The sequence below is a fragment of the Musa acuminata genome, chromosome BXJ2-10 (genome assembly GCF_036884655.1).
Source record: "Musa acuminata AAA Group cultivar baxijiao chromosome BXJ2-10, Cavendish_Baxijiao_AAA, whole genome shotgun sequence".
NCBI classification, from domain to species: Eukaryota; Viridiplantae; Streptophyta; class Magnoliopsida; order Zingiberales; family Musaceae; genus Musa; species Musa acuminata.
The window spans coordinates 27,283,442-27,303,654 of NC_088347.1; the positions used below are offsets into that span (position 1 = coordinate 27,283,442).

At 37.1% G+C, this 20,213-nt stretch overlaps 2 protein-coding genes across 3 annotated transcripts; both read left to right on the forward strand.

Annotated features, from left to right (window-relative positions):
• The first annotated feature begins 591 nt into the window (after positions 1–591).
• On the forward strand, positions 592–15,889 carry LOC104000815 (uncharacterized). 2 transcript variants are annotated; one of them, XM_009422952.3, is made up of 16 exons: positions 592–906; positions 1,060–1,132; positions 2,150–2,215; positions 4,963–5,028; positions 5,122–5,210; positions 6,300–6,351; positions 7,219–7,284; positions 10,310–10,377; positions 10,459–10,507; positions 10,599–10,683; positions 10,802–10,903; positions 11,999–12,050; positions 12,209–12,260; positions 12,334–12,450; positions 12,527–13,480; positions 14,878–15,889. In XM_009422952.3, the coding sequence occupies exons 1-16, from the start codon at positions 662–664 to the stop codon at positions 15,577–15,579; spliced, it is 2,838 nt and encodes a 945-aa protein (XP_009421227.2). In that variant the 5' UTR covers positions 592–661; the 3' UTR covers positions 15,580–15,889. The 2 variants fall into 2 exon arrangements, with proteins under 2 accessions (XP_009421227.2, XP_018675507.2); XM_018819962.2 differs by lacking the exons at positions 592–906; positions 1,060–1,132 and having other exon boundaries at positions 5,105–5,210.
• A 366-nt stretch (positions 15,890–16,255) lies between these two features.
• LOC104000814 (3-methyl-2-oxobutanoate hydroxymethyltransferase 1, mitochondrial) lies at positions 16,256–19,463 on the forward strand. The gene is made up of 5 exons (XM_009422950.3): positions 16,256–16,781; positions 16,869–17,075; positions 17,157–17,303; positions 18,804–18,857; positions 18,944–19,463. The coding sequence occupies exons 1-5, from the start codon at positions 16,413–16,415 to the stop codon at positions 19,175–19,177; spliced, it is 1,011 nt and encodes a 336-aa protein (XP_009421225.2). The 5' UTR covers positions 16,256–16,412; the 3' UTR covers positions 19,178–19,463.
• Positions 19,464–20,213: the final 750 nt, after the last annotated feature.

The window sequence follows — 20,213 nt, forward strand, 5'->3', positions numbered from 1 at the left end:
GGTTATATTTATCTTAATCAATAGGACTGTCCCTGTCTTGATGTGATCATCTCCTTTTCTTATGCGATAATAGATCTCTCATGTAATCATTTCGAATCAACCCCAAGCGAACTTCAAATGTTAGTAGCGATATGATAAGGTAAGGATGACTATTGTGAGACAAAAAAGATGATCGATAATGTGAATCCGAAATAATGTAAGGTATTTTTTAAATAAATAAAAAAATATAAAAAAATAAAAAAATAAAAAAATTATATATATATATAGTAAATAAAAATATATATAAAAATATAAAATAAGGAGAATTTTAAAATTGAGACATTCCAAAAAGGAAATCGTCGTTTTTAAGTAAGAGGAAGGGTGCATTTTTGGATGAGTGGTGGTGTACCGACAGACCCATCTAAACGCGACTCCTACCTACCAGTTTTGCATCCACTTCAACGATTTCTGGAGGAGCAGGGATGGTGGGTCCCACGTAAGTCTTCAATGACAAGCAGGTTAGCGCAGGCGGGTAATTGGGTACCGAGTGGAAAAGTCCCTGCACGACATATAATTTTCCTGTAAGAAAATTCTAAAGTTGTCCTTGAAGCTTTTAATAAACCCTAATTTGCTCGCCCCTTCGTCTCCGGGTCTTCGAGGACAGTGATTAAGCAGACGAGCAATGGCGACTTCGAGGCCATCTGCTCCTCCTCCGCGCCTCCAGCGGCCCGCGGTGGCGATGCCTCCCGCTTACATGCCGCGGCAGACGTCCGCCGCTCTCGCCGCGGCAGCCCAGAATCAGTTGACGGTGTTGGCGGCCAACAACGTCCGCCTCAGTGCCGTCGCGGAGCGCCTCGAGTTGTATTTCCGCGGCGGCATCACTTTGACCCCGTCGGACCTCTTCCATCTCGTCTTCGCCCTCGCTAGGTCAGTCATCGCCAAGTTTCTTTCTACAGGTTCTTTTTCAAAGTCGTAAGACGTTCTTGAATTCCTTACGTCGTAACAACCGTAGTTGAGCTCTTTTTGTAACAAGGTGATTTTTTCTTATTGTACTTAATGAAGATTTTCTGCTAAACACAGAGGTATTGATTACGCCCTCTCAAGCAACGATATTCCTGGAATTGCCAAACGTCTTCCTTCATTAATAAAACAGGTATTTTCTTGAGGTGTTCTCCTGAACCCAGGAATATATTTGATATTTTGATAAATGTTATGATAGTCATTTTGGTGTTGTCATAAGACGAAGACATGAAGTCTGTTTGCATATTGTAATAGAAATGTAATACTAATTTTTATTGGTTTAGCAAAATACTTGAACATTATTTGGACATTCTTGTTATGAATGTTGCTTTTAGTTGCTTATTTTGTTATCTTTTGTAAGTAACGATTTGAAATTTTTATCTGTTTTTTATAAATGTTATAACTTGTAGCTATTTTGGTGTTGCAATAAGATAGGACATGAAGTCTGCGTGCAAATTGTAATAGAATTGTAATATTAGTTTTTGAACTTATCAAACTAGGTGAACATTATTTGACACGCTTGTCATGGATGTTGCTTATAGTTGCTTGTTTTTGTTACCAGTTACTAAATAACAAATTGAAGGTTGTTATTTGAACATAATATGAAAAAGCTATTTGTAAGCTATTTGGCCCTATGATAGTTTTTTTGGAAATTTATTGTAACTTTTATGCAACAAAAAGATGACACACATCTGATAATATTAGAATTGCACATTGAAATTCTACTGATTCTCTTATTAGTTTTATTTCATCTCAAGGATATAATAGTTAAAATATAAGATCTTGCTAATCTTTGTCCTGGATATAACACTCAAAATATATGATCTTGCTAATTATTGCTATCACAAAATATCTCGCTATTCAAAACTAACTATTTCAATTATCTGATTGCATCAACAATATATATTTAGTATAATTGTATGGGTTTCTCGTATCTCTTGTTTTTATTTTTTATTTTTTTGTTTTAGAGCATGTAGATTATTGTTTAGGGTGGTTATTGCAAATAATTAAAATCTTGTTCGGTATTGATACCAAAAGTGTACCAAGTGTTGGTATGGTTCAGTATCGATGAGCAACGGTCAAGAAGGTTTGTGTTATATATCTTGTCACTTTCGAGGATTATATATCCTGTAACTTTTGTGTTATGTAGGTCTATCAACGTCGGAATGACCCTTCACTTCAGTCAGCCATTATGGTGCTAATGATTTCTGCTAAGGTAATTTGATTTACAGATCTAGTAAGTCCCCTTTTCCAGCTCTGAGATCACAATCAGTTTGACTTAGGGTGATATAGTTGTTTTCTATCTGCAGCTGTGAGTTGCAAGAAGCACGCAATGACACGAAAAACCTGATTATGGCTCATGTTAATTTGATAAATGAACTGCATTTCTTACTGAAACTACAAATTAAGTAGTTTTTGTATGGAATTTATCAATTTGATATTTATAGATGATAGCTAAATAGCATTTTGTCTTTAATTGAATTGAACTGACCACGTAGGTTTACAGTCCCACACATTTCTTTCTACTATCAAGCATTTTCTTCTTTTATTTGTTACATTGACTACTTAATTAAGTACTTTAAACATGTATTTTAGTTATCCGAGTAATCTGGTGTCCAATATGCTTGCCTAGTTACTAATTGAGTTGGTCTCATTATCTAGGTTTATGACCTTACACATGTCAGATAAAATGAAGTTTCAAGGGTGATTATTACTTTTGAATTGCAAGAAACTATCCAATTTCCAATCAAAATCCCTCTAAAGCTAAAGGTTCAATACTTTATCAAAAAACACTAACAAGACCATTGGGTTTTATATACATGTACATGTATTTATATGAATGACATTTTTATTCCATAAGGATATGTCCATGGAGGCTTTGGCAATTGTCCATCTTCATTGGTGATGGAATCCTCCAAAACAGGAAGAATAGAAATAGGACATTAATGTGTATATATGTCTGTGTGTCTCTATATATATATATACACACACACATTAATTGCCTATTTTTAGCTGAAACTTAAACTGATTTCAGGAGCATTTACCATTTTAGCAGACTGCTGCCATCACCTAATCTACCTTAATCATGACTTCCACCAACACGTCAAATTTCTATGACTTCATTGCAGTTCAGACTTTCCATGATAGATGTTGCAGACGGTTGTTGATTGATACATCATCCTGATTAGAATCGACCATCTAGCATGTTATAAAGAATCCCTGACATTATGGCTTATTTTATAGTTCTTATGATTTTGGTGACAAGGACTTGATCCTAGATTTAAAATAACTCTTATCAAATGTATCAGATGATTAGAACTCAGTCCTTTGCCTACTTATCTAGTGTAGCATGCATAGTTTGAGTCCTTGTTATGGCTTGGGGATTTGCAAGAGAGGAAAATATCCCATTTCTTCTCATCCATCTGATATTTGCTCCCTTTGAGTTTCACACAATTGCTTCTTGGAGATTGGAGAAACTTATAGTATTTAAGATCTTTGGTGGTCGCAGTCTGCCAATATGTCTTGTCTTTGGCTTTCTGACCATGAGTCTGCAAAGATGCTTTGTCACTTTGCTTCGATGCTCTTATACAATCACTCTCATGGAGAGTTCAAGATCTGTCACAGAAATCCCTGTGGTGAACCTACAATGTATTTCCATTTTCCATATTTCCATTTTCCATAGCTTTCCTGATAATCATCTATAGTCAACCTATTTTCCTCTGTAAGTTGCTGAAAATATGTTTCTCTTATGAGGTAATTTGCCTTCAATCACACAAAAATGGTGTTTTTATCCATGTCATGAAATACTGTTATTTATGTCTTTGCAGTTATTGCAATTGCATGGCAACATTTGTAGAGTACAATTTTGGAAGCATCCATGTGCAATCCTAGTGGTTATGAATGTGGTGGGCCAAGTGTACCAAGGATTTTTCCAATGTTGCCTGTGTTTCCCAGTTGGTGGAGCCATTCTGTCTCCCAGGTTTAAACCTGTTGTGAAAGAGGAAAATAGAAGAAAATAAAAACAACATCGACCAATTGAAATATCACTAGCATAATATAGAAAAAAGAGTTGGGAATTTAATGAATCAGGCAGACAATCACTATATAATAATTAATAGAAAACAGAACATGATAGCCCAATGATTGAAAGTCCAATGGAAAACAATATTTGGTAAATTAATGGGAATCAAACAATCACAATGCCCCATAACTCTATTGAAGTCAATGCTAGCTTAATGATTGAAACACAATATCTCAAATCTGAAAAGCAATACAACTTCAGTTTATAAATCTTAAACCACATGAATTGATTGGGCTAGGGGATCCATTATTGAAATTGCAAAATTGCCTTATAGATTATAACTATGGCATCATGCTGCTAGGCCTTCTGGTATTCAATTGATACCTTGCATCTCTGTTTATTGATACATGTGGATATAGCTAGGAGTTCCACATATTGGGTAGGGACATGTGTTGACCTGTACCAATTGGTATTTATTTGTATCAATTTGGCTTAATGGTTAGTTCCTTTGGTCTATGGTACCACCTGTAAGGTACAGTCTACTGTTGTTTCATTAGACCTGCACATATCATTGGAACTGCATGGTAAAATTGGCATGGCAATCCCATGGGCCTAATGTCCTCCTTTAATTTTAATTAAAATGGTTTGCTTGTATTTGGAAGCACGACAAAGTTGACCATTATTCTGCTCTTGTGGACATTTGGTGCATAAGTGGCATCATCAACATTGTCCTGTGACTTGTTTACAGATCATGTTTGTCAGTAGCTTGTTGATGAACCTTCATTATTTTTTCTTTTTTTTATGACTGCTTTTTCCTTTGAACTTAATTGCTTTCCATATGGAGTTTGTGTAATTGCTTGTTCTGTACTTCCCTTGGCTTCTGAGATAGCAGATTATGCAACCATCCTATAACTTTTTTTCTTTTACAATCTATTCTGCAGAATGCTTGTAAGAATGGATGGTTTTCTTCTCCAGATGAAAATGAACTTCTCTCCATGGGAAATGAGGTTCAAAGACATTTGACATAAAATTGTCTTTTCTCAGACTTATTTCTAGGCTTAAGTGTGGTCTTTCTAATTTCAGAATTTTTTAATACATAGCTATGTAGCAGCTTTTGTATCTCAATGAGTGATACAAGTGATACTTTTGTCGGCAATGCTAAAGATATAATTTCCAAGATTATACCCAGGTATGTCTTTTTTGCCATTGGAAGTGTTGTATGTGTCGTCTTCTGTTTAATCAAAGGAGTCTGCAACAGTATTTAGTCTCATATGTTAGTATTTAGTAATGTACTGATGGTCATCTTTAAATTATTTTGTAGGTTTATTCGTGGCTTTACTTTCACTACAGACCCACCCCTCTTAATAAAACAAAAAGGGAAATCAAAGATAAAAAATGCAGTTCTGTAACACGCGTAATAGTGTGCTCTCTTCCTAACTTTTGTTGGCCCCTTGTTAGCGTGCAGCATGTTTTGTGTGCCTACATAAATAATGGTACCCGAAATAGTCTTCGCTAGCCATGATACGGAGTAGGATGAATGGTTAAATGGGGACACAAATTTCTGCATTGCCTACTATTTAAAGGATATGACTTATTGACTTGAATGCTTTGTTGTAGTCTTGTTGTAGATAGTAAGTAGTGTTACAGAACTTGATGAATGCCAGTTGGACATCAATTTGTTTTTTATTCCTGATGTTTCCCTTCCAATTTAGTAGCACCCATAATTTGATGCTGAGAAACTAGAAATACATTTTTTCATTAAATTAAAGTGAGCCTTGCCATAATAGTCTATCTTTAAGAGTATGTAAGAAAGGATAGTTGCTTGTCCTTTAATTCCTTGTAATCTCCCTTTTCCATTAATTTTTAGACATTTCTTTCTCTTAGTTTGCTTATGATAGGATCCAAGGAGAGATTAGCCTGAAAAGTTTTTATTCTGGCTTGAATTTTCATCTGAAACAATTGAAACATAATTTTTTCTTATCCTCTCCAACTGAGTTCATTAACAAGGATGAAACTTGGAAATTCTGGTGTAGGTTAACTTGGCCATAATGTTTGCAAGTTTTATTAAATAGTTGTTGAAATTCAGTAGTTTAGGGGAATGGTCAGGTCAACAGCTCCTTAAGAAGCTGCCATGGTTATGACAATGTTATGGGAATTCAGTAATTTCCTGATTGCTGTCTTAAGGGTTTTCTTTATATTGTTATATACTTTATTTTGTCATGTTTTCATATAAAGCATTATTTTATGCATCTGTTACTGATGGTTCTTCAATCTGCAGGTTTTATCCACAGTTGAAGTTCAGTCGTTTAGTTATTTCTTTCGAAGCAAAGGTCTGTGTGTGCATATCAACTCGTTGGATATGTGGATGTTCCATCTCATGCTTAAATTCAAATTTCATTTTGATCATTTAAATGGTATTGAGTTCTTCTTTTGATCAATAAAATAGGCCCGATACTTCAGCTTTTATAGATCTTGATGAAATAAAAAAGAATACATTAAATTCATGTTCACTGCTTTTTTGTTTTTGTTCATCGAAGTTTCTGTGGTTTGCATTCTTCTTCATTAGGCAACTTGATTTTAACTTGAAAAATATCAAAGAAGCTAGGATACTATGCAAATAAGCCTGTATAATTCTAGGATCATGCTCCTAACATTTTAATGTTCCAACTCATATAAAAGAATGAATGGGTTACCTTGATATAATGGAGGTAGTTGTTCTTTTTATCTTCTATCCTTGCCAATAGCACAAATGCCAGAGTACCACAATACTGTATCGGAATATGTTGTGAAATGCATTTATAAGATGCATCACTTCCCTGAATTTGTTTCTTTTTCTATTATATTCTGATTTTGTATTTGGGCTATTTATGGTAGACACCTTTTACTTATATTTTAATTTGCTGTACAATGAAATCTACAGATACACTAGTCACATAAACGAACTTAAGTCTGCATCCAGTCTGCCTTTTGTACTGCTAGTGCTGTCTCAGTTTATGTCTTGAGATGCTTTAACCCATTTGAGCACAAGCTATTGCTTTGATTGAGATTTCGTGACCTAAGATACAGCTTGAATTTTACCTTATAGATTCCATATTAATTCTTTAACATAAATCGAAACTTTCTCTATGATGCTGTCATATTCTTTTGAAGAACTTGGATTTTCGAACAACATATTAATTCATTAATATGTTCTGCAGCCTGGTTATGATATTTTAATGGCTGATTTTCACATATCGAGGAACATACCTCCAGATCAGAAGATTGTAAGTGAGTTTCTTTGTCCAATTATTGTCGTACGTTAGGGATCAAATACACATTAATTAAACAGTCCCTATTGAAAGTTTATTCGGTCAACTATCTATTTTGCACCTTCTCTTCAGGATGATTTTGTTCTACATTATTTCTACATTCAAGTCCTTTTCCTTGATTATATTTTTAAGTTCAGGACAAGCTTTTTTTATGTACATTTTCTGTTGATAATAAGTTGTGATTGGGTATTGATATTAATATCTGTCACAGGAGCCATTTAATTAGTGTTTATTGCTTCATACATAAAAAGAATTCATAATATATTGCCCAACAAATATTGACATGACTGACACTGCAGTGCATTCCACTGGATCATATTTGTTATTGGTTTGGCATGCCAGCATAATTATATCCATCTTTGTGTGGCAGTTGTATGGGTTGAATAGATGTTGAAAATCTTGATTATACTCATGCTAACCAGTCGCCAATAGGTTCATGCCAACTTGATATGCCATGTTGAGTTTAGCACTACTGATGTGTCACTAGAATGAAAAATCAACCAAAAAGAAAAGAAAATCTTCTAAAGCCCTTTGTTGGATCAACAAAAAGAGGAAATGAAAGAAAAAGATAAATCTTGATTCTCCTCTCCTCTGGCATAGCTAGTTATAACATCTTCTAAGAGACAAGGGCCTAACACTTAAGCTACCGATGATTTAAACAGACGTTTGGTCTTTTAAGTTGTAGTTTGTTGTGATCTGAAAAATTGATGATGGGTTGGTACAAGCTTGAATTCAATTAATTTTGTTGACTATGGGATTTAAGATTGGGAGGGTGGGCGGGATGGCCTTGGTACAACGGTAAGATTGCTCCTTTGCGATAGGAGAGATTAGGGTTTGAGTCATGTAAACAGTCTTTTTAAAATATTTAAAGGTAAGGTTGCATACATTGACACTCCCCAAATCCCGTATTGGCGGGAGTTTGGTGCACTAGTTACGCCCTCTTTTTATGGGATTTAGGATTGGATTTCTTTGAATTTCCCAATTTGACAAAATGGAGTTTGGGATTGGTTTCCCTATTCTTAATGACTCTAAAATCAGTCAAGGTAAAATATCAATTGTGTTTTCAGATCATGAGGCATCCATCAATGCAAGGTCTAGGAAAGTTCAATATACAGTCTTACCTTTATATATAGAGAGTATGTTTCCAAACTAACCTTGGCCTCCTAGGTTGCAAAGGAGGTCACAAAGGAGTACTCTTACTGATAACAGGCTTTATCTATGGAATCTGTCAAGATCAGTCAATACCTACTAGGATTATTCAAATTTTTGCTGATCCTGATGGTCTCCCAGAAGATCTACAATTCAAGCATTGGAATTGGACATTCTTGGTTTGGATCAGACTGAAATTTGTCCGTCGTATAGATTTCTTTTCAAGTCTGGCCTTGTTTTCAGCAAAATATCCAAGACAAGCCTCCTCTAGGAAGTATTTCTGTGACTTACCTTCTTTCAGTTGACATGGAAAACAAGTTAAAAACTGATACTGTCTGCATCGATTTATTCTTGCCAAGCTGCCATCCGTGTTTGCGATCTTATGGAAGAGAACGATATCATGAATAGCAGTTCTCTAAACAAAAACCTTTATCTGTGACAGCAATTCTTTAAAAAAATAATTGTACTTCTCAATAGTGGTTCAGGACACATCATCCAAATTCAATTTTTAAGGATGCCAATTTTGGAGATAATTTCCAAACAAGACTAACCTGAATAACTTTTACAAAAACAAGGCTAGCCATGAAAACTTTTATCCCTTTTAACCTGTTTGAACTTCAAAAAATAGATGTACGTTCTATTCTAAAGTCTCATCATTTGAATATATTTAGTTTTTTATCTTTTTTCAAGTAAGTGTTCTAATATATATTAAAGCATCCAACTCAGTACTTGTATGTTTATTAATTTTTTTTGCAAGAAAAGTAGTGAAGTTTAGCCTTACTTCCATAAGGCTGTTGCAAAAAGATTCCAAGATGTGACTGCTAGAACTAGATACAAAGCATGCGATGATTTTCAAAAGGACAAATATGAAAGTACTTAAAGGAAAAATAAAGAAGGTGAAATTCAAGAAAGGTGGTGGGAGTTGCTATCACAAATTATTAATGAAAACTATATAAGTAGCTTAATTTTACAGTAAGAAACAAGGATCTGAAAATTTTAGGTTTTTGTGGAATTAAGTGTAATGTTTGCTCCAGAAAGAACAATTGTTGTACAAATATAGTTTTCAAAATAAGTAGGACCAAGATGTAGTTGTTTAGTATCTAGTTTTGGCACCATTTATCAATAATTACTGTTGCAGTTGGAATATATGGCTTATATATATCAAAAATAAAGATTTCAACGTTCAATAATAAGTTGATGATGAAGAAAATTATTTTTAATGATTAGACACGATTGTTATTGCTGACAGACATGTTTAATCTGTAATTACTGGTGCACCTTAAGTCTTTAACATCAAAAGGAAAATTTTGTCTCTATAGAAGGTCAATTATGTTATTTTACAGTATGAAGATGAGGACCTAGGAAAGATGTTTGAACTTATTATGGCAGAGGTTCGGATCTCGTGGTAGCATTTTGGTGGTTGGGGAAAATTAATCTTTTGGTAGAAACAACAATGGTGAATTTGGAAGATTGTTTTGATGGCTTGGAACCTTGGACTTGTCTCATAAAAAATCAAGAATGGGAGAGGACAAAAGACTTGAAAACTGTGAAATGATGTGAAGATCATTGCATCATCTGAGAATGTTGTTCTTGATGGAGCTGGATGGTATAGGTTATCATCTGAGCTTTGGAGGTATCTCACTATACCGTAAATATCCTCATGACATTTCTTTTATCCATTTTAAGCTAATTGATTAGATTCCATGAAATATCCACTATATAGGGATATCTGTCATTCTAAAAGAACAAAGAAAAGGTTGAAAGAAAATAAAAGAAATATCAGTGTTTCTATCTGCGCTAAACATGTCAGCATGTGCTCTCTTTCTTGCAGTGCCTCCTCGTTGTTCAGACAGATAATTTAGATACATCGTCATGTATTATAAGCCCCCAACATGTGAGGTATATCTTTTCGCACCTCTGGCGTTCTAGTTAAGCCCAATGATGTTGTGATATCGAGATGTTTCCCACTTCATATTGCAGCTTTTTGGTGAATGGAAAGGGCATTGAGAGAAGGACAAATGTTTCCATGGTATTTGGGCCTCATCGACCTTTTATCTTTATGGTCTTGCCCCTGATGCAAAGCTCCTGTCATCTGTAGTATTCTTTTGTTTATTTAACAGGATTCAGGACCTCAGTTTCCGACAGATATTACTAAAATGCTAAAATATGGAACAAATATTATCCAGGCTATTGGATATTTCAGTGGTATGCTGATTGCACTTTTATTTGGATCCAGCAATACTCTAATTCTGGTATAGTATGTTTTCCATGTATATGCTTTCTTTGTATGTGCTTGTAACCTAATTTGTTTTATTTGAAACAGGTAGTTACATCATAGCCATTGCCTTCATCGGTAGAATAACTACTCCTGCTGCTCCAACACTGGAGGATTATGTTCATCCTGTGATTGAAAAAACTGTTTCAGGTAAGTTAATTTGTTAATTTTTGTTGATTCACTTTGTGATCTATAAATATATTTGGAAAATCACTACAATATATATTTGACTTATTTAATGTAATATGATTTCTTTGTTATAATTTTTGTAAGCATTTTTCCCATCTCCAACCCTTAAATTTGTCCCAATGTAAAAGTAATCTTAATCTTTATCTGTGAACAAAGGTGGACACATGATTCGATTCTCAGACATTGATAGTATAAGTGACATCAGGGGAACTTTATATGCTTAAAAATACATCTAAAAGATCAGTAAGTTTGGATGCAAGTATATCTGGAAGAATCTAGTTAATAGATTGGTGCAATGATTCTCATTTGTGTCTTGATACTTATAAATAATGCGGGTTGGATGTTTAAGCCTATAGTGTTAGAATAATGTGAGATACAACCTGTAACTGTAACCTGAGATGCAAATGCATTACATTTGGTTGAGTAACACCTTTCCATAATGCCTGTGTATCATAAACCAGGGTCTGCCGTACCGAACTGTACTGCCCGGTACGGGCGGTACATACCGGTCCGACAGATTGTCGGTATGTGGACCGCTTGTTACCTGTCCGAGTGTACTGTAGCAATGAAGCAGTGCTACAGTACTCGGCACACCCAGATGTACCGCTCGGTATACCGTACCATACCGATACTGAGCCTAGGTCGAAATACCGGTACGGTATGGTATTGCGAACCTTATCATAAACAATTAGTAAATTTATCCAGAAAAATAAAATTTTAAATGGTCTGGATGTTGAACTGATACAATTAAGCTGAATTTGGAAAAAAGAGTTGTGTCTTGAAAGTGTGATTGTTGACCTGTTTCTATGAATTTTGACCAAATTCAACATGGATCAGTTTATCCTATGTTTCTGAACATCTCTTGGGTGGCTATTATTGTCTTATGTGCTTTCCTTTGAGAATATGTGCTTGAAACTATTATCTTAATAGTTCCTTTTTGCAAATGAACACTAATGATGTTGTATGTCTATGCTAATGTTATTGACCATAATAATGTTTTTGTTGGATTGGATGCTGAGATGTACCACTGAAAGTATTTGCTTGATATTGATTTAGATTCCGACATAATTGAGGGGCCATCAAGGATAACACTCAATTGCCCTATAAGGTGTGTTGGAATGTTCTTGGTGAAATGTAATTTCTTGTACTTATTCTATTTGATAATTGATTTCCTCATGTTACTGAAGTCTTGAATAATAAATGTTAAGACAGTTCTTGTAATTAGCGATTTACTGCTGTCTTATTCTTGCATGATGCTATGTACAGCTTCAAGCGTATTAAGATTCCTGTTAAAGGACATCTCTGCAAACATCATCAGGTCGGACTCTATTTTGTATTTTGAATTAATATGAAAGATACAAGGCCTTTATTTGACTCTACTATGTCTTTAGTGTTTTGACTATGATAATTTCATGGAAATGAACTTTCGCAAGCCATCCTGGCGCTGTCCTTGTTGTAACACACCTACTAGTGGTATTGACCTACGGATTGATCAAAATATTGTCAAGGCAAGTACTTTGAATATCAATCAACAATGGCATCAACTACACATCAAGTTGCATGATGTTCTTTCTCTGTTACCAGGTACTGCAAGAGGTCGGGGAGGATATTGCTGATATTGTAATTTTTGCTGATGGATCATGGAAGGCGTTTGTTGAACACAATAAAAGTATAAATCAAGTTCATAAGGTGAGGTCTGGGCAGCAAGAAACTAGCAATGAGAATGGGAATACATTAACTGGTGTTGTAGATTTGACTATGGAAGAAGATTATGCATCCGATATAGCGAAGTGTTCAGAAGAAGTTACACCTTCACATGGATATGCATACAGAGCTGAAAACATTATCTGCGAGTTAGAAGACAGGAAACCATTCAGGGATATTGAAGGTCTTCCGGTCTCACTGGATGCTTCTGGGGCTCCAGTCACCAGTACTCCTATTGACATTCTAGCAGCTGTTTACAATACAGGAGATGGTATTTTGCCCTGGAATTTGCCTTCAGTTGCTAGCTCCACATCAGGCAGAACAGGTGGTGGCAATGCTAATGCATTGGGAACCTTGGAATCACTTGTCCCTAATGTTGTGCTGAATCCTATTCAAACTGATGCTGTTTCTCCAGCACTTAATAGGGTTTTAACAGGTCTTGAACTTTCACAGTCTACACCAACTTTTCAGCAAGCATCACAAGGGATGCCGCTTGCCGAAAATTTGCAATTACAGCCATTGCATTTGGCAGGTTCAATTATTACCAATGAAGCAGGGAGACCTCCTATACCTAGACATGTTAGTAGGACCCCAATAGCAGTACAAGCACTTCCTGCACAAACACAACCACCCAGTTCATCTCGAAGAGTGCATATAGGTTCATCAAATTCCAATTCTATGATCAACAGTATTACTTCTATATCTCACCAAGCATTTTCTCCAACAACTATGGCCAGTGGACTTAGTTCAATTAGCAGTCAGATGCAAATCGAGCAACACTCCAGAACTTCCAACATGGCTTCGGTACCATCACAGTTGCATTCCATAACTCCGGTAATTTTACTAAAATATTCCAGTGCAGCAAAGGTTACAGTCTTAGCATTGTAATTGAATCCATTATAATGGTGTAACTGATTGCAATTTTATGTTGTTTTTTGAAAGATTGTGCTGTATCTGTCTGAACCTTATTTCATTATGATGCACTTCTTTTTGTATCCTCAAATTTTTTCCTTTGAGCACACACTGTAATTGTGTGTGTATATATATATATGTATATGCATATACATACATATATACACATGTACATATACACACACACACATATATATAGTGACTGATTCAACTGTGTTTTCATGGATCTCATTTGACCATATAGGACTAGAACTGCTTGACTACTTTTAGGTTTGCTGCCTTTTGCATATATCTAAAACTTCTTTGTCTTGAAAGTTGAAATTGATGGATGGTTTTGGTGGCAAGCTTTGAACCTTCCATTTAACTCTTTCGACCATGAACTTGCATGAATTAATCGACACCAGTGATAACCTAGATGGTTCTGAGAAAATGCAAGTTCGTCTTCTTTGATTTGCAATAATTAACTCTGATTAGTTAAAACCGGGCAACAATGTATACTGCAATCAGTGTCTCTATCTTGCCAAAATAGCTCCATAATAGGTCCCTACTGTAACTTGTCTTTATAGTCAATTAACCATGCAAATTTTAAATCTATTGGATCATGCTACAAAATAGTTGACGTTGTAGGTCATACAGTTGTCTTATATTTTCTTTCTTTTGCATTTCCACAAATTTCTTTGTTGTGAATTTTGTGGCAGTCTCTAAAACTTCTTGGTCTTGAAAGTTGAAATTGATAGTTGTTGTTTTTGGTGGCATGCTTTGAACTTTCCATTTAACTCTTTTGACCATGAACTTGCATGAATTAATTGACACTAGTGATAACCTAGATGGTTCTGAGAAAATGCAAGTTTGTCTTCTTTGATTTGCAATAATTGACTCTGATTAGTTAAAACCGGGCAACAATGTATACTGCAATCAGTGTCTCTATCTTTGCCAAAATAGCTCCACAATAGGTCCCTACTGTAACTTGTCTGTATAGTCAATTAACTATGCAAATTTTAAATCTGCTGGAGCATGCTACAAAATAGTTGACATTGTAGATCATACAGTTTTCTTATATTTTCTTTCTTTTGCATTTCCACAAATTTCTTTGTTGTGAATTTAGTGGTACATGTGTCTCTTTGCAAGAACTCTGTATTTGTTTGTCCTGTGTTTACACATGTACATATATATCAAGGTGGCGCCTTTCATGTTTTACGACTACTACAAGTTAATATATTCTGCTTGTTTGACATATCTGTAAAAATTTTACATTGGTGTCATGAGTCTTTTGAACTTGCCCACTGACCTTTTCGCTTTTTCAATTTTGAGATCACCAGGAACCCCACCAAAATAGTAACTCAGCATTGCAGCGGGTTGGTGTTCCAGTACCTAGCCTGGTTGGCATTTCAGCTCCACAAGGCCAGTTAAGAGTGGCAGATCCTTACAGAGCAACAGTCCACTCTCCCTCAGACTACCAAAATCCCCAACAGCTACTATATCAAAGGGGACATCATTCTGCAAATCTGTCAAGTATTTCGTGGCCTTCTCGTAATCCTTCGAGTCAGGTGCTGCAAGCATCACGGAGTCCTGTGTTTCCAACAGCTGCGGGACCTAGTCTTAGCATACGATCATCTGCCGAACGTGCAGCACAGGCGGCCACAGCACAAACAGGAGCAGCAAGAATTCCTGTCACGACCAGAGTGCCGTCTTTTCCCACAGTCGTCGACATGGATGGGACACTGCCTTCATCAGGATCTCATGGGGCGTCTGAACTTCCATATGAGCGCAATTGGCAGCCAACGGGGCGCATGAGAGGTAGTCTAACTGGCAGTGCCTACGACGCTGCCCTTAGTCAGTACTTGGTTGCTCCTACACAACCAGCACAATCACGACCGCCACCTTCCTCAGTTGATGGTTCTACTGACCAGCTTCTGGTGTCACCTGTTAACTCTCTCAATGTTCAAGCACCTATAATACAGCACGTCAGTACAAGACGTGCTGATTCAAATGATCAATCGACAGGTTCATATGGCCTATGACATCGGTATTCCATCGACTCATTAGCGAGTGGAGAGAAGAACGCCATCTACAGGCAACAGTCTTTGCAAGTGACTTGAAGAAGGGTGAATGCCATTTTATTCTCTCTCGAGCAGCAAGAACGACTGCCCGAGACGAACCGTGTGACGTTTGTTAAATTTTGTTACCCGTCTTGAGAAAAGAGGAGCATCTTTCACTGTATCGCAACCCTCTTTTTGCTGTGTGGTGCCCTCCTCTTTTCTTTTCCCGTAAACAAGGTTGGTTGTGTACCTTTCGAACTATTATCGATCAGAAGAGCACTCATATTCCGAAGTGCTACGAATGTGCGATAATTACTCGTTTTGACTTCGATCACCTCAAGCTCATGGTCGGCCTGTGTTTGATGGGGTGAGACCACAACAACAAACCCAAATGCCCCAATTGCAAAATCATGATTCAGATTGATCCAAACATTTGACGATCATCCTATAATATCAACTTTCTAGAATATATATGTATTATTATTAAAGAACGAGTCAATATCTTCAAGAAAAGTAAAGGCTAAGGAAGATTAAAGGCAAAAGGTTAAGGAGTGAAAAGGAGAACGAACTCGAATCAAAATCTTTGCTATCGACAATAATTAGGTCTACATTGCTTATAGATTGGATTTTGTCGTTGTTGTCTTGTACATTCCCAAACTCACAGAACAGCGGCACCGAGTCCCATCGAGGGGTCCTCGTCTATCTGATCCCCAGAATCTCCCCTATCCATCCTTGTCGGGTGGCACGTGGGAGCAGAGGCCTTGAGGAGAATAGCAAGGGACGGGAAGCCGAGGAAGGAAGAAACAGAAGGGGAGATGCTGCGGCTACTGGCGAGGCGACTGATGAGCAACGTACCGGAGAGCACGGTGTACGGCGGGCCGAAGCCCCAATCCCCGGGTCGCCGGGTCACGCTCACCCATCTCCGCCAGAAGCACCGCCGCGGCGAGCCCATCACCGTCGTCACCGCCTACGACTACCCCTCCGCCGCCCACGTCGACTCGTCTGGCGTCGACGTGCTCCTCGTCGGCGACTCCGCCGCCATGGTCATCCACGGCCATGACACCACCCTCCCCATCTCCCTCGACGACATGCTCGCCCACTGCCGCGCAGTCGCCCGCGGCGCCTCCCGCCCCCTCCTCGTCGGCGACCTCCCTTTCGGCTCCTACGAGTCCTCCGCCTCCGAGGTCCATCTCCTCTCTCTTCCCAAGTGCAAGAATTCGTAAATACGAGTCCTTTGATCGTTTCTTGGGCCGGGGGATGCTGCACGGCAGGCGGTCAACTCGGCTGTGAGGATGTTGAAGGAAGGGGGAATGGATGCGATCAAGCTGGAAGGCGGCGCACCGTCGAGGATCTCTGCAGCGAAGGCGATTGTCGAGGCGGGCATCGCGGTCATGGGGCATGTTGGATTGACTCCGCAGGCTATTAGTGTGCTTGGGGGGTTCCGGCCGCAGGGGAAGACAGTTGCTAGTGCTGTCAAGGTGCTTTCTTTTGTCACAGTGAATTGCTTTTGCAGATTCTATTTGGTGCGTAGTTCGATGATAAGATCTCGCTATATGCAGGTCGTGGAGACGGCACTTGCTTTGCAGGAGGCGGGTTGCTTCTCAATTGTTTTGGAGTGTGTGCCTGCACCAGTTGCTGCAGCAGCGACTGCTGCACTGCAGATACCCACCATTGGCATTGGTGCTGGACCTTTCTGTAGCGGCCAGGTTAGATTGTCTATTGGCCCAAAATGGAGTTTTTAATGTTTATCAAGTTTTTTGATGTTGCTTTCTTGCAGGGCTATAATGAAGAGGAAAATGTTATAGAATTGAAAATTATTTGTGAGAGAGATCCATCCACAAGAGGTGTTCGTGAATTTACCTAGATTATATTTTTCCTCTGAATTCTTGGACTGTTAAAGTGCATAAAATTATTAGCTTAATGAACAAGCACATGGAAAGTTCAAGAAAAAGAATAAATTTTCTTTTTCTCAGCCACTTAGATATGGTAACTTGCAATTTCTATAAGTTTGTTCTAAATGGCCCCATTTAGTTTTGACCTTCATATCGGTCATGCTGACCACCTTAGTTCTCCTTTTTTCTGTTCAATTCTTGCTTTTTCCTCTTTCAAGGACAGCCCATTTAACAGAAGTTCTTGGTACAAAACTTGATGTCCTATTATATGGACTACTATTTTGAGATCAGGTAATAAGGAAGTATAGCATGAATCATCATACACAGCCAGCCAACGGACTTGATGTAGCTCTTAATGCAATTCACTTGTTAATGTTCATTATTCAAAAATTCCTTGCAGTAGATTTTAGTGCATGTCTTGGGGTTCATGTTCTGGTGACTATCCTTGGCATCTTATCAATAGTTTGATAATCGACGCACATTAGGCAAATTAACTTGCAAGTGAGTTAGGAATACTTTCATTTGGTTAATCATAAGCAAGGATCACTGTTGACTAAGAGAGCAAGTTTGAGCTTCACCCGATTCATATACAAAGTTCGTTTGTGAGCAGATCATGGTTCCATTTACGCTGCTGTTTGCTTAATCTCAGAATGCTTTCTGAGACAGGTGCTGTGGGACAAGACTGCCGGATAGTTTATTCTCATTTATTTACTGACGTGGTTACGTTTTTGTAGATTATTTTTATTGCTAACCATCTACACCTTTTATGTATTTATTTTACTGCATAAAATAGTTTGTGATCTACATTTCTTGACAAGTATAATGTCAAAATATTATTATCCTTGTGGATTGGGTATTCAGTAGTACGCTGTATGTTACATGAGATGTACCTTTTAGGCACTCTGTGACAGAATCTAGGGACATGTTACAATTGCTATACTGATATGTTACCTGATGACACAACCCATATGGCCCATGCAGTTATTGCCATAGGCTTTGTGCCAGATTGCTAGTCACCAACTGGCATAGGCACCACATGTTATGCTTTGATCCTTGGTTATTTGAATGCTTATTGTTGATTAGTTTTTTGTTAATTGTATTTTGTTCTTGTAACATTGTAGTAGTATAGTGTCACAAAGTTATACTGATTTTGTTTTCTCTTGCAATTTTTCATGGTGACTTGACTGGCATTCTTGTTGGGCTTTTCCAAAATATGCAACTTGTCCTTTTGTGTTTGCTTATAAGATCACTGTTCATTACTTGCCTTTCATATGACTAAAAAAAAGTAAGTGAGCTGAGTTTCAAGTTGTGCAGGTGCTGGTTTACCATGATTTGTTGGGTATGTTTCAGCATCCTCATCATGCTAAGGTAATTTGGGTTTTTATTTTGATTCTCTCTTTACCTCCTTGTGGGTTCTTACATGAGTGTGCATAATCTTTTTTTTTTTTTGACAGGTTACTCCGAAGTTCTGTAAACAATATGCACATGTGGGAGATGTCATCAGCAAAGCTCTTTCACAGTACAGAGAAGAAGTAGAAAATCGTTCATTTCCAAGTGCAGTTTATACACCATATAAAATAAGTGAAGCTGATGTTGATGGTTTTTCAAATGAGCTGCAAAAGATGGGCTTGAATGAGGCAGCTTCAGCAGCTGCTGCTGCTGGTAAAAATGAGGAAACAGCTGGATAGCCATCAGATGGCAACTGCGCTAACTTGTTTGAATTTGCATACAGGAATCAGGCCTATCTATACCGGTTTATTCAGCTTTTCTTCTTTTCAGCTATTGCTTTAGCAGTAAATTACAGAAACTGCCTATTTAAATATTTAAAAGTAAGGCTGCATACATTGACCCTCCGCAGTCCCTACATTGGCAGAAGCCATGTGCACTGGGTACGCCCTTTATGCTTTAGCAATAAATTACGGAACATTGTTTTTTAAGTTTTAAAACAAATTATTGGCCCCTCCATGTTGATGATGGTGATTGTTTATGGCAAAAGTATATTTCATTCTCAAAATAAAGGGTGAAGTATCTTATTCTAGTTTTTGGACACAAGCAATCAATTAACATTTTTGTTTATTTTCTTGATAGATATAATGTTTATTTCCATTTTTTTGTAATTTTTCGTGTTGATGATCATTATATAAACGTAAATATTTTTTCCCTGCGGTCTTTTGTCATCATGTTTTATATTTTTTTGTTCACGATATGTAGTTGTAGGCCTAGCTTTTCTTAAATGTTCATTCCGCTGACTATTTCTGGATTATTCTTAAGTTATTATCTTAATTGTCATGAAGTACACTGAGGATATTGGAGACTACGTCAGCATAGGTTAAGAACTGGTCCACTAACAGCTGAACTCTAGATTTTGTGTATGCTACATCAAGTTTTAATGGTTATCTCACTTCTGGAAGGTTTCTTGCTTAAATTTCAAACAAATAATTAAACTTGTGCTTCCTTGATACTAGTGGTTAGTTCATTGGCAGATTGATTTTTACGCTGATGATGGGTTGCAAGTATAGTTTAGTAGATTGATATGACTAAATTATGAAATTCTTCCTTGTTACTCCATCCTATAATTTCTTAGGATATATTAATTCATGCTTAAGAAATGTGATCTACATGACAATCTTGCTGATGATACAAAGCAAGTCTATTTCCTGTAAATTTAAATGCTGTTAAAGCTATCGAAAGCATTATAACAAGTTCATGTTCCCCAAGCTTTTT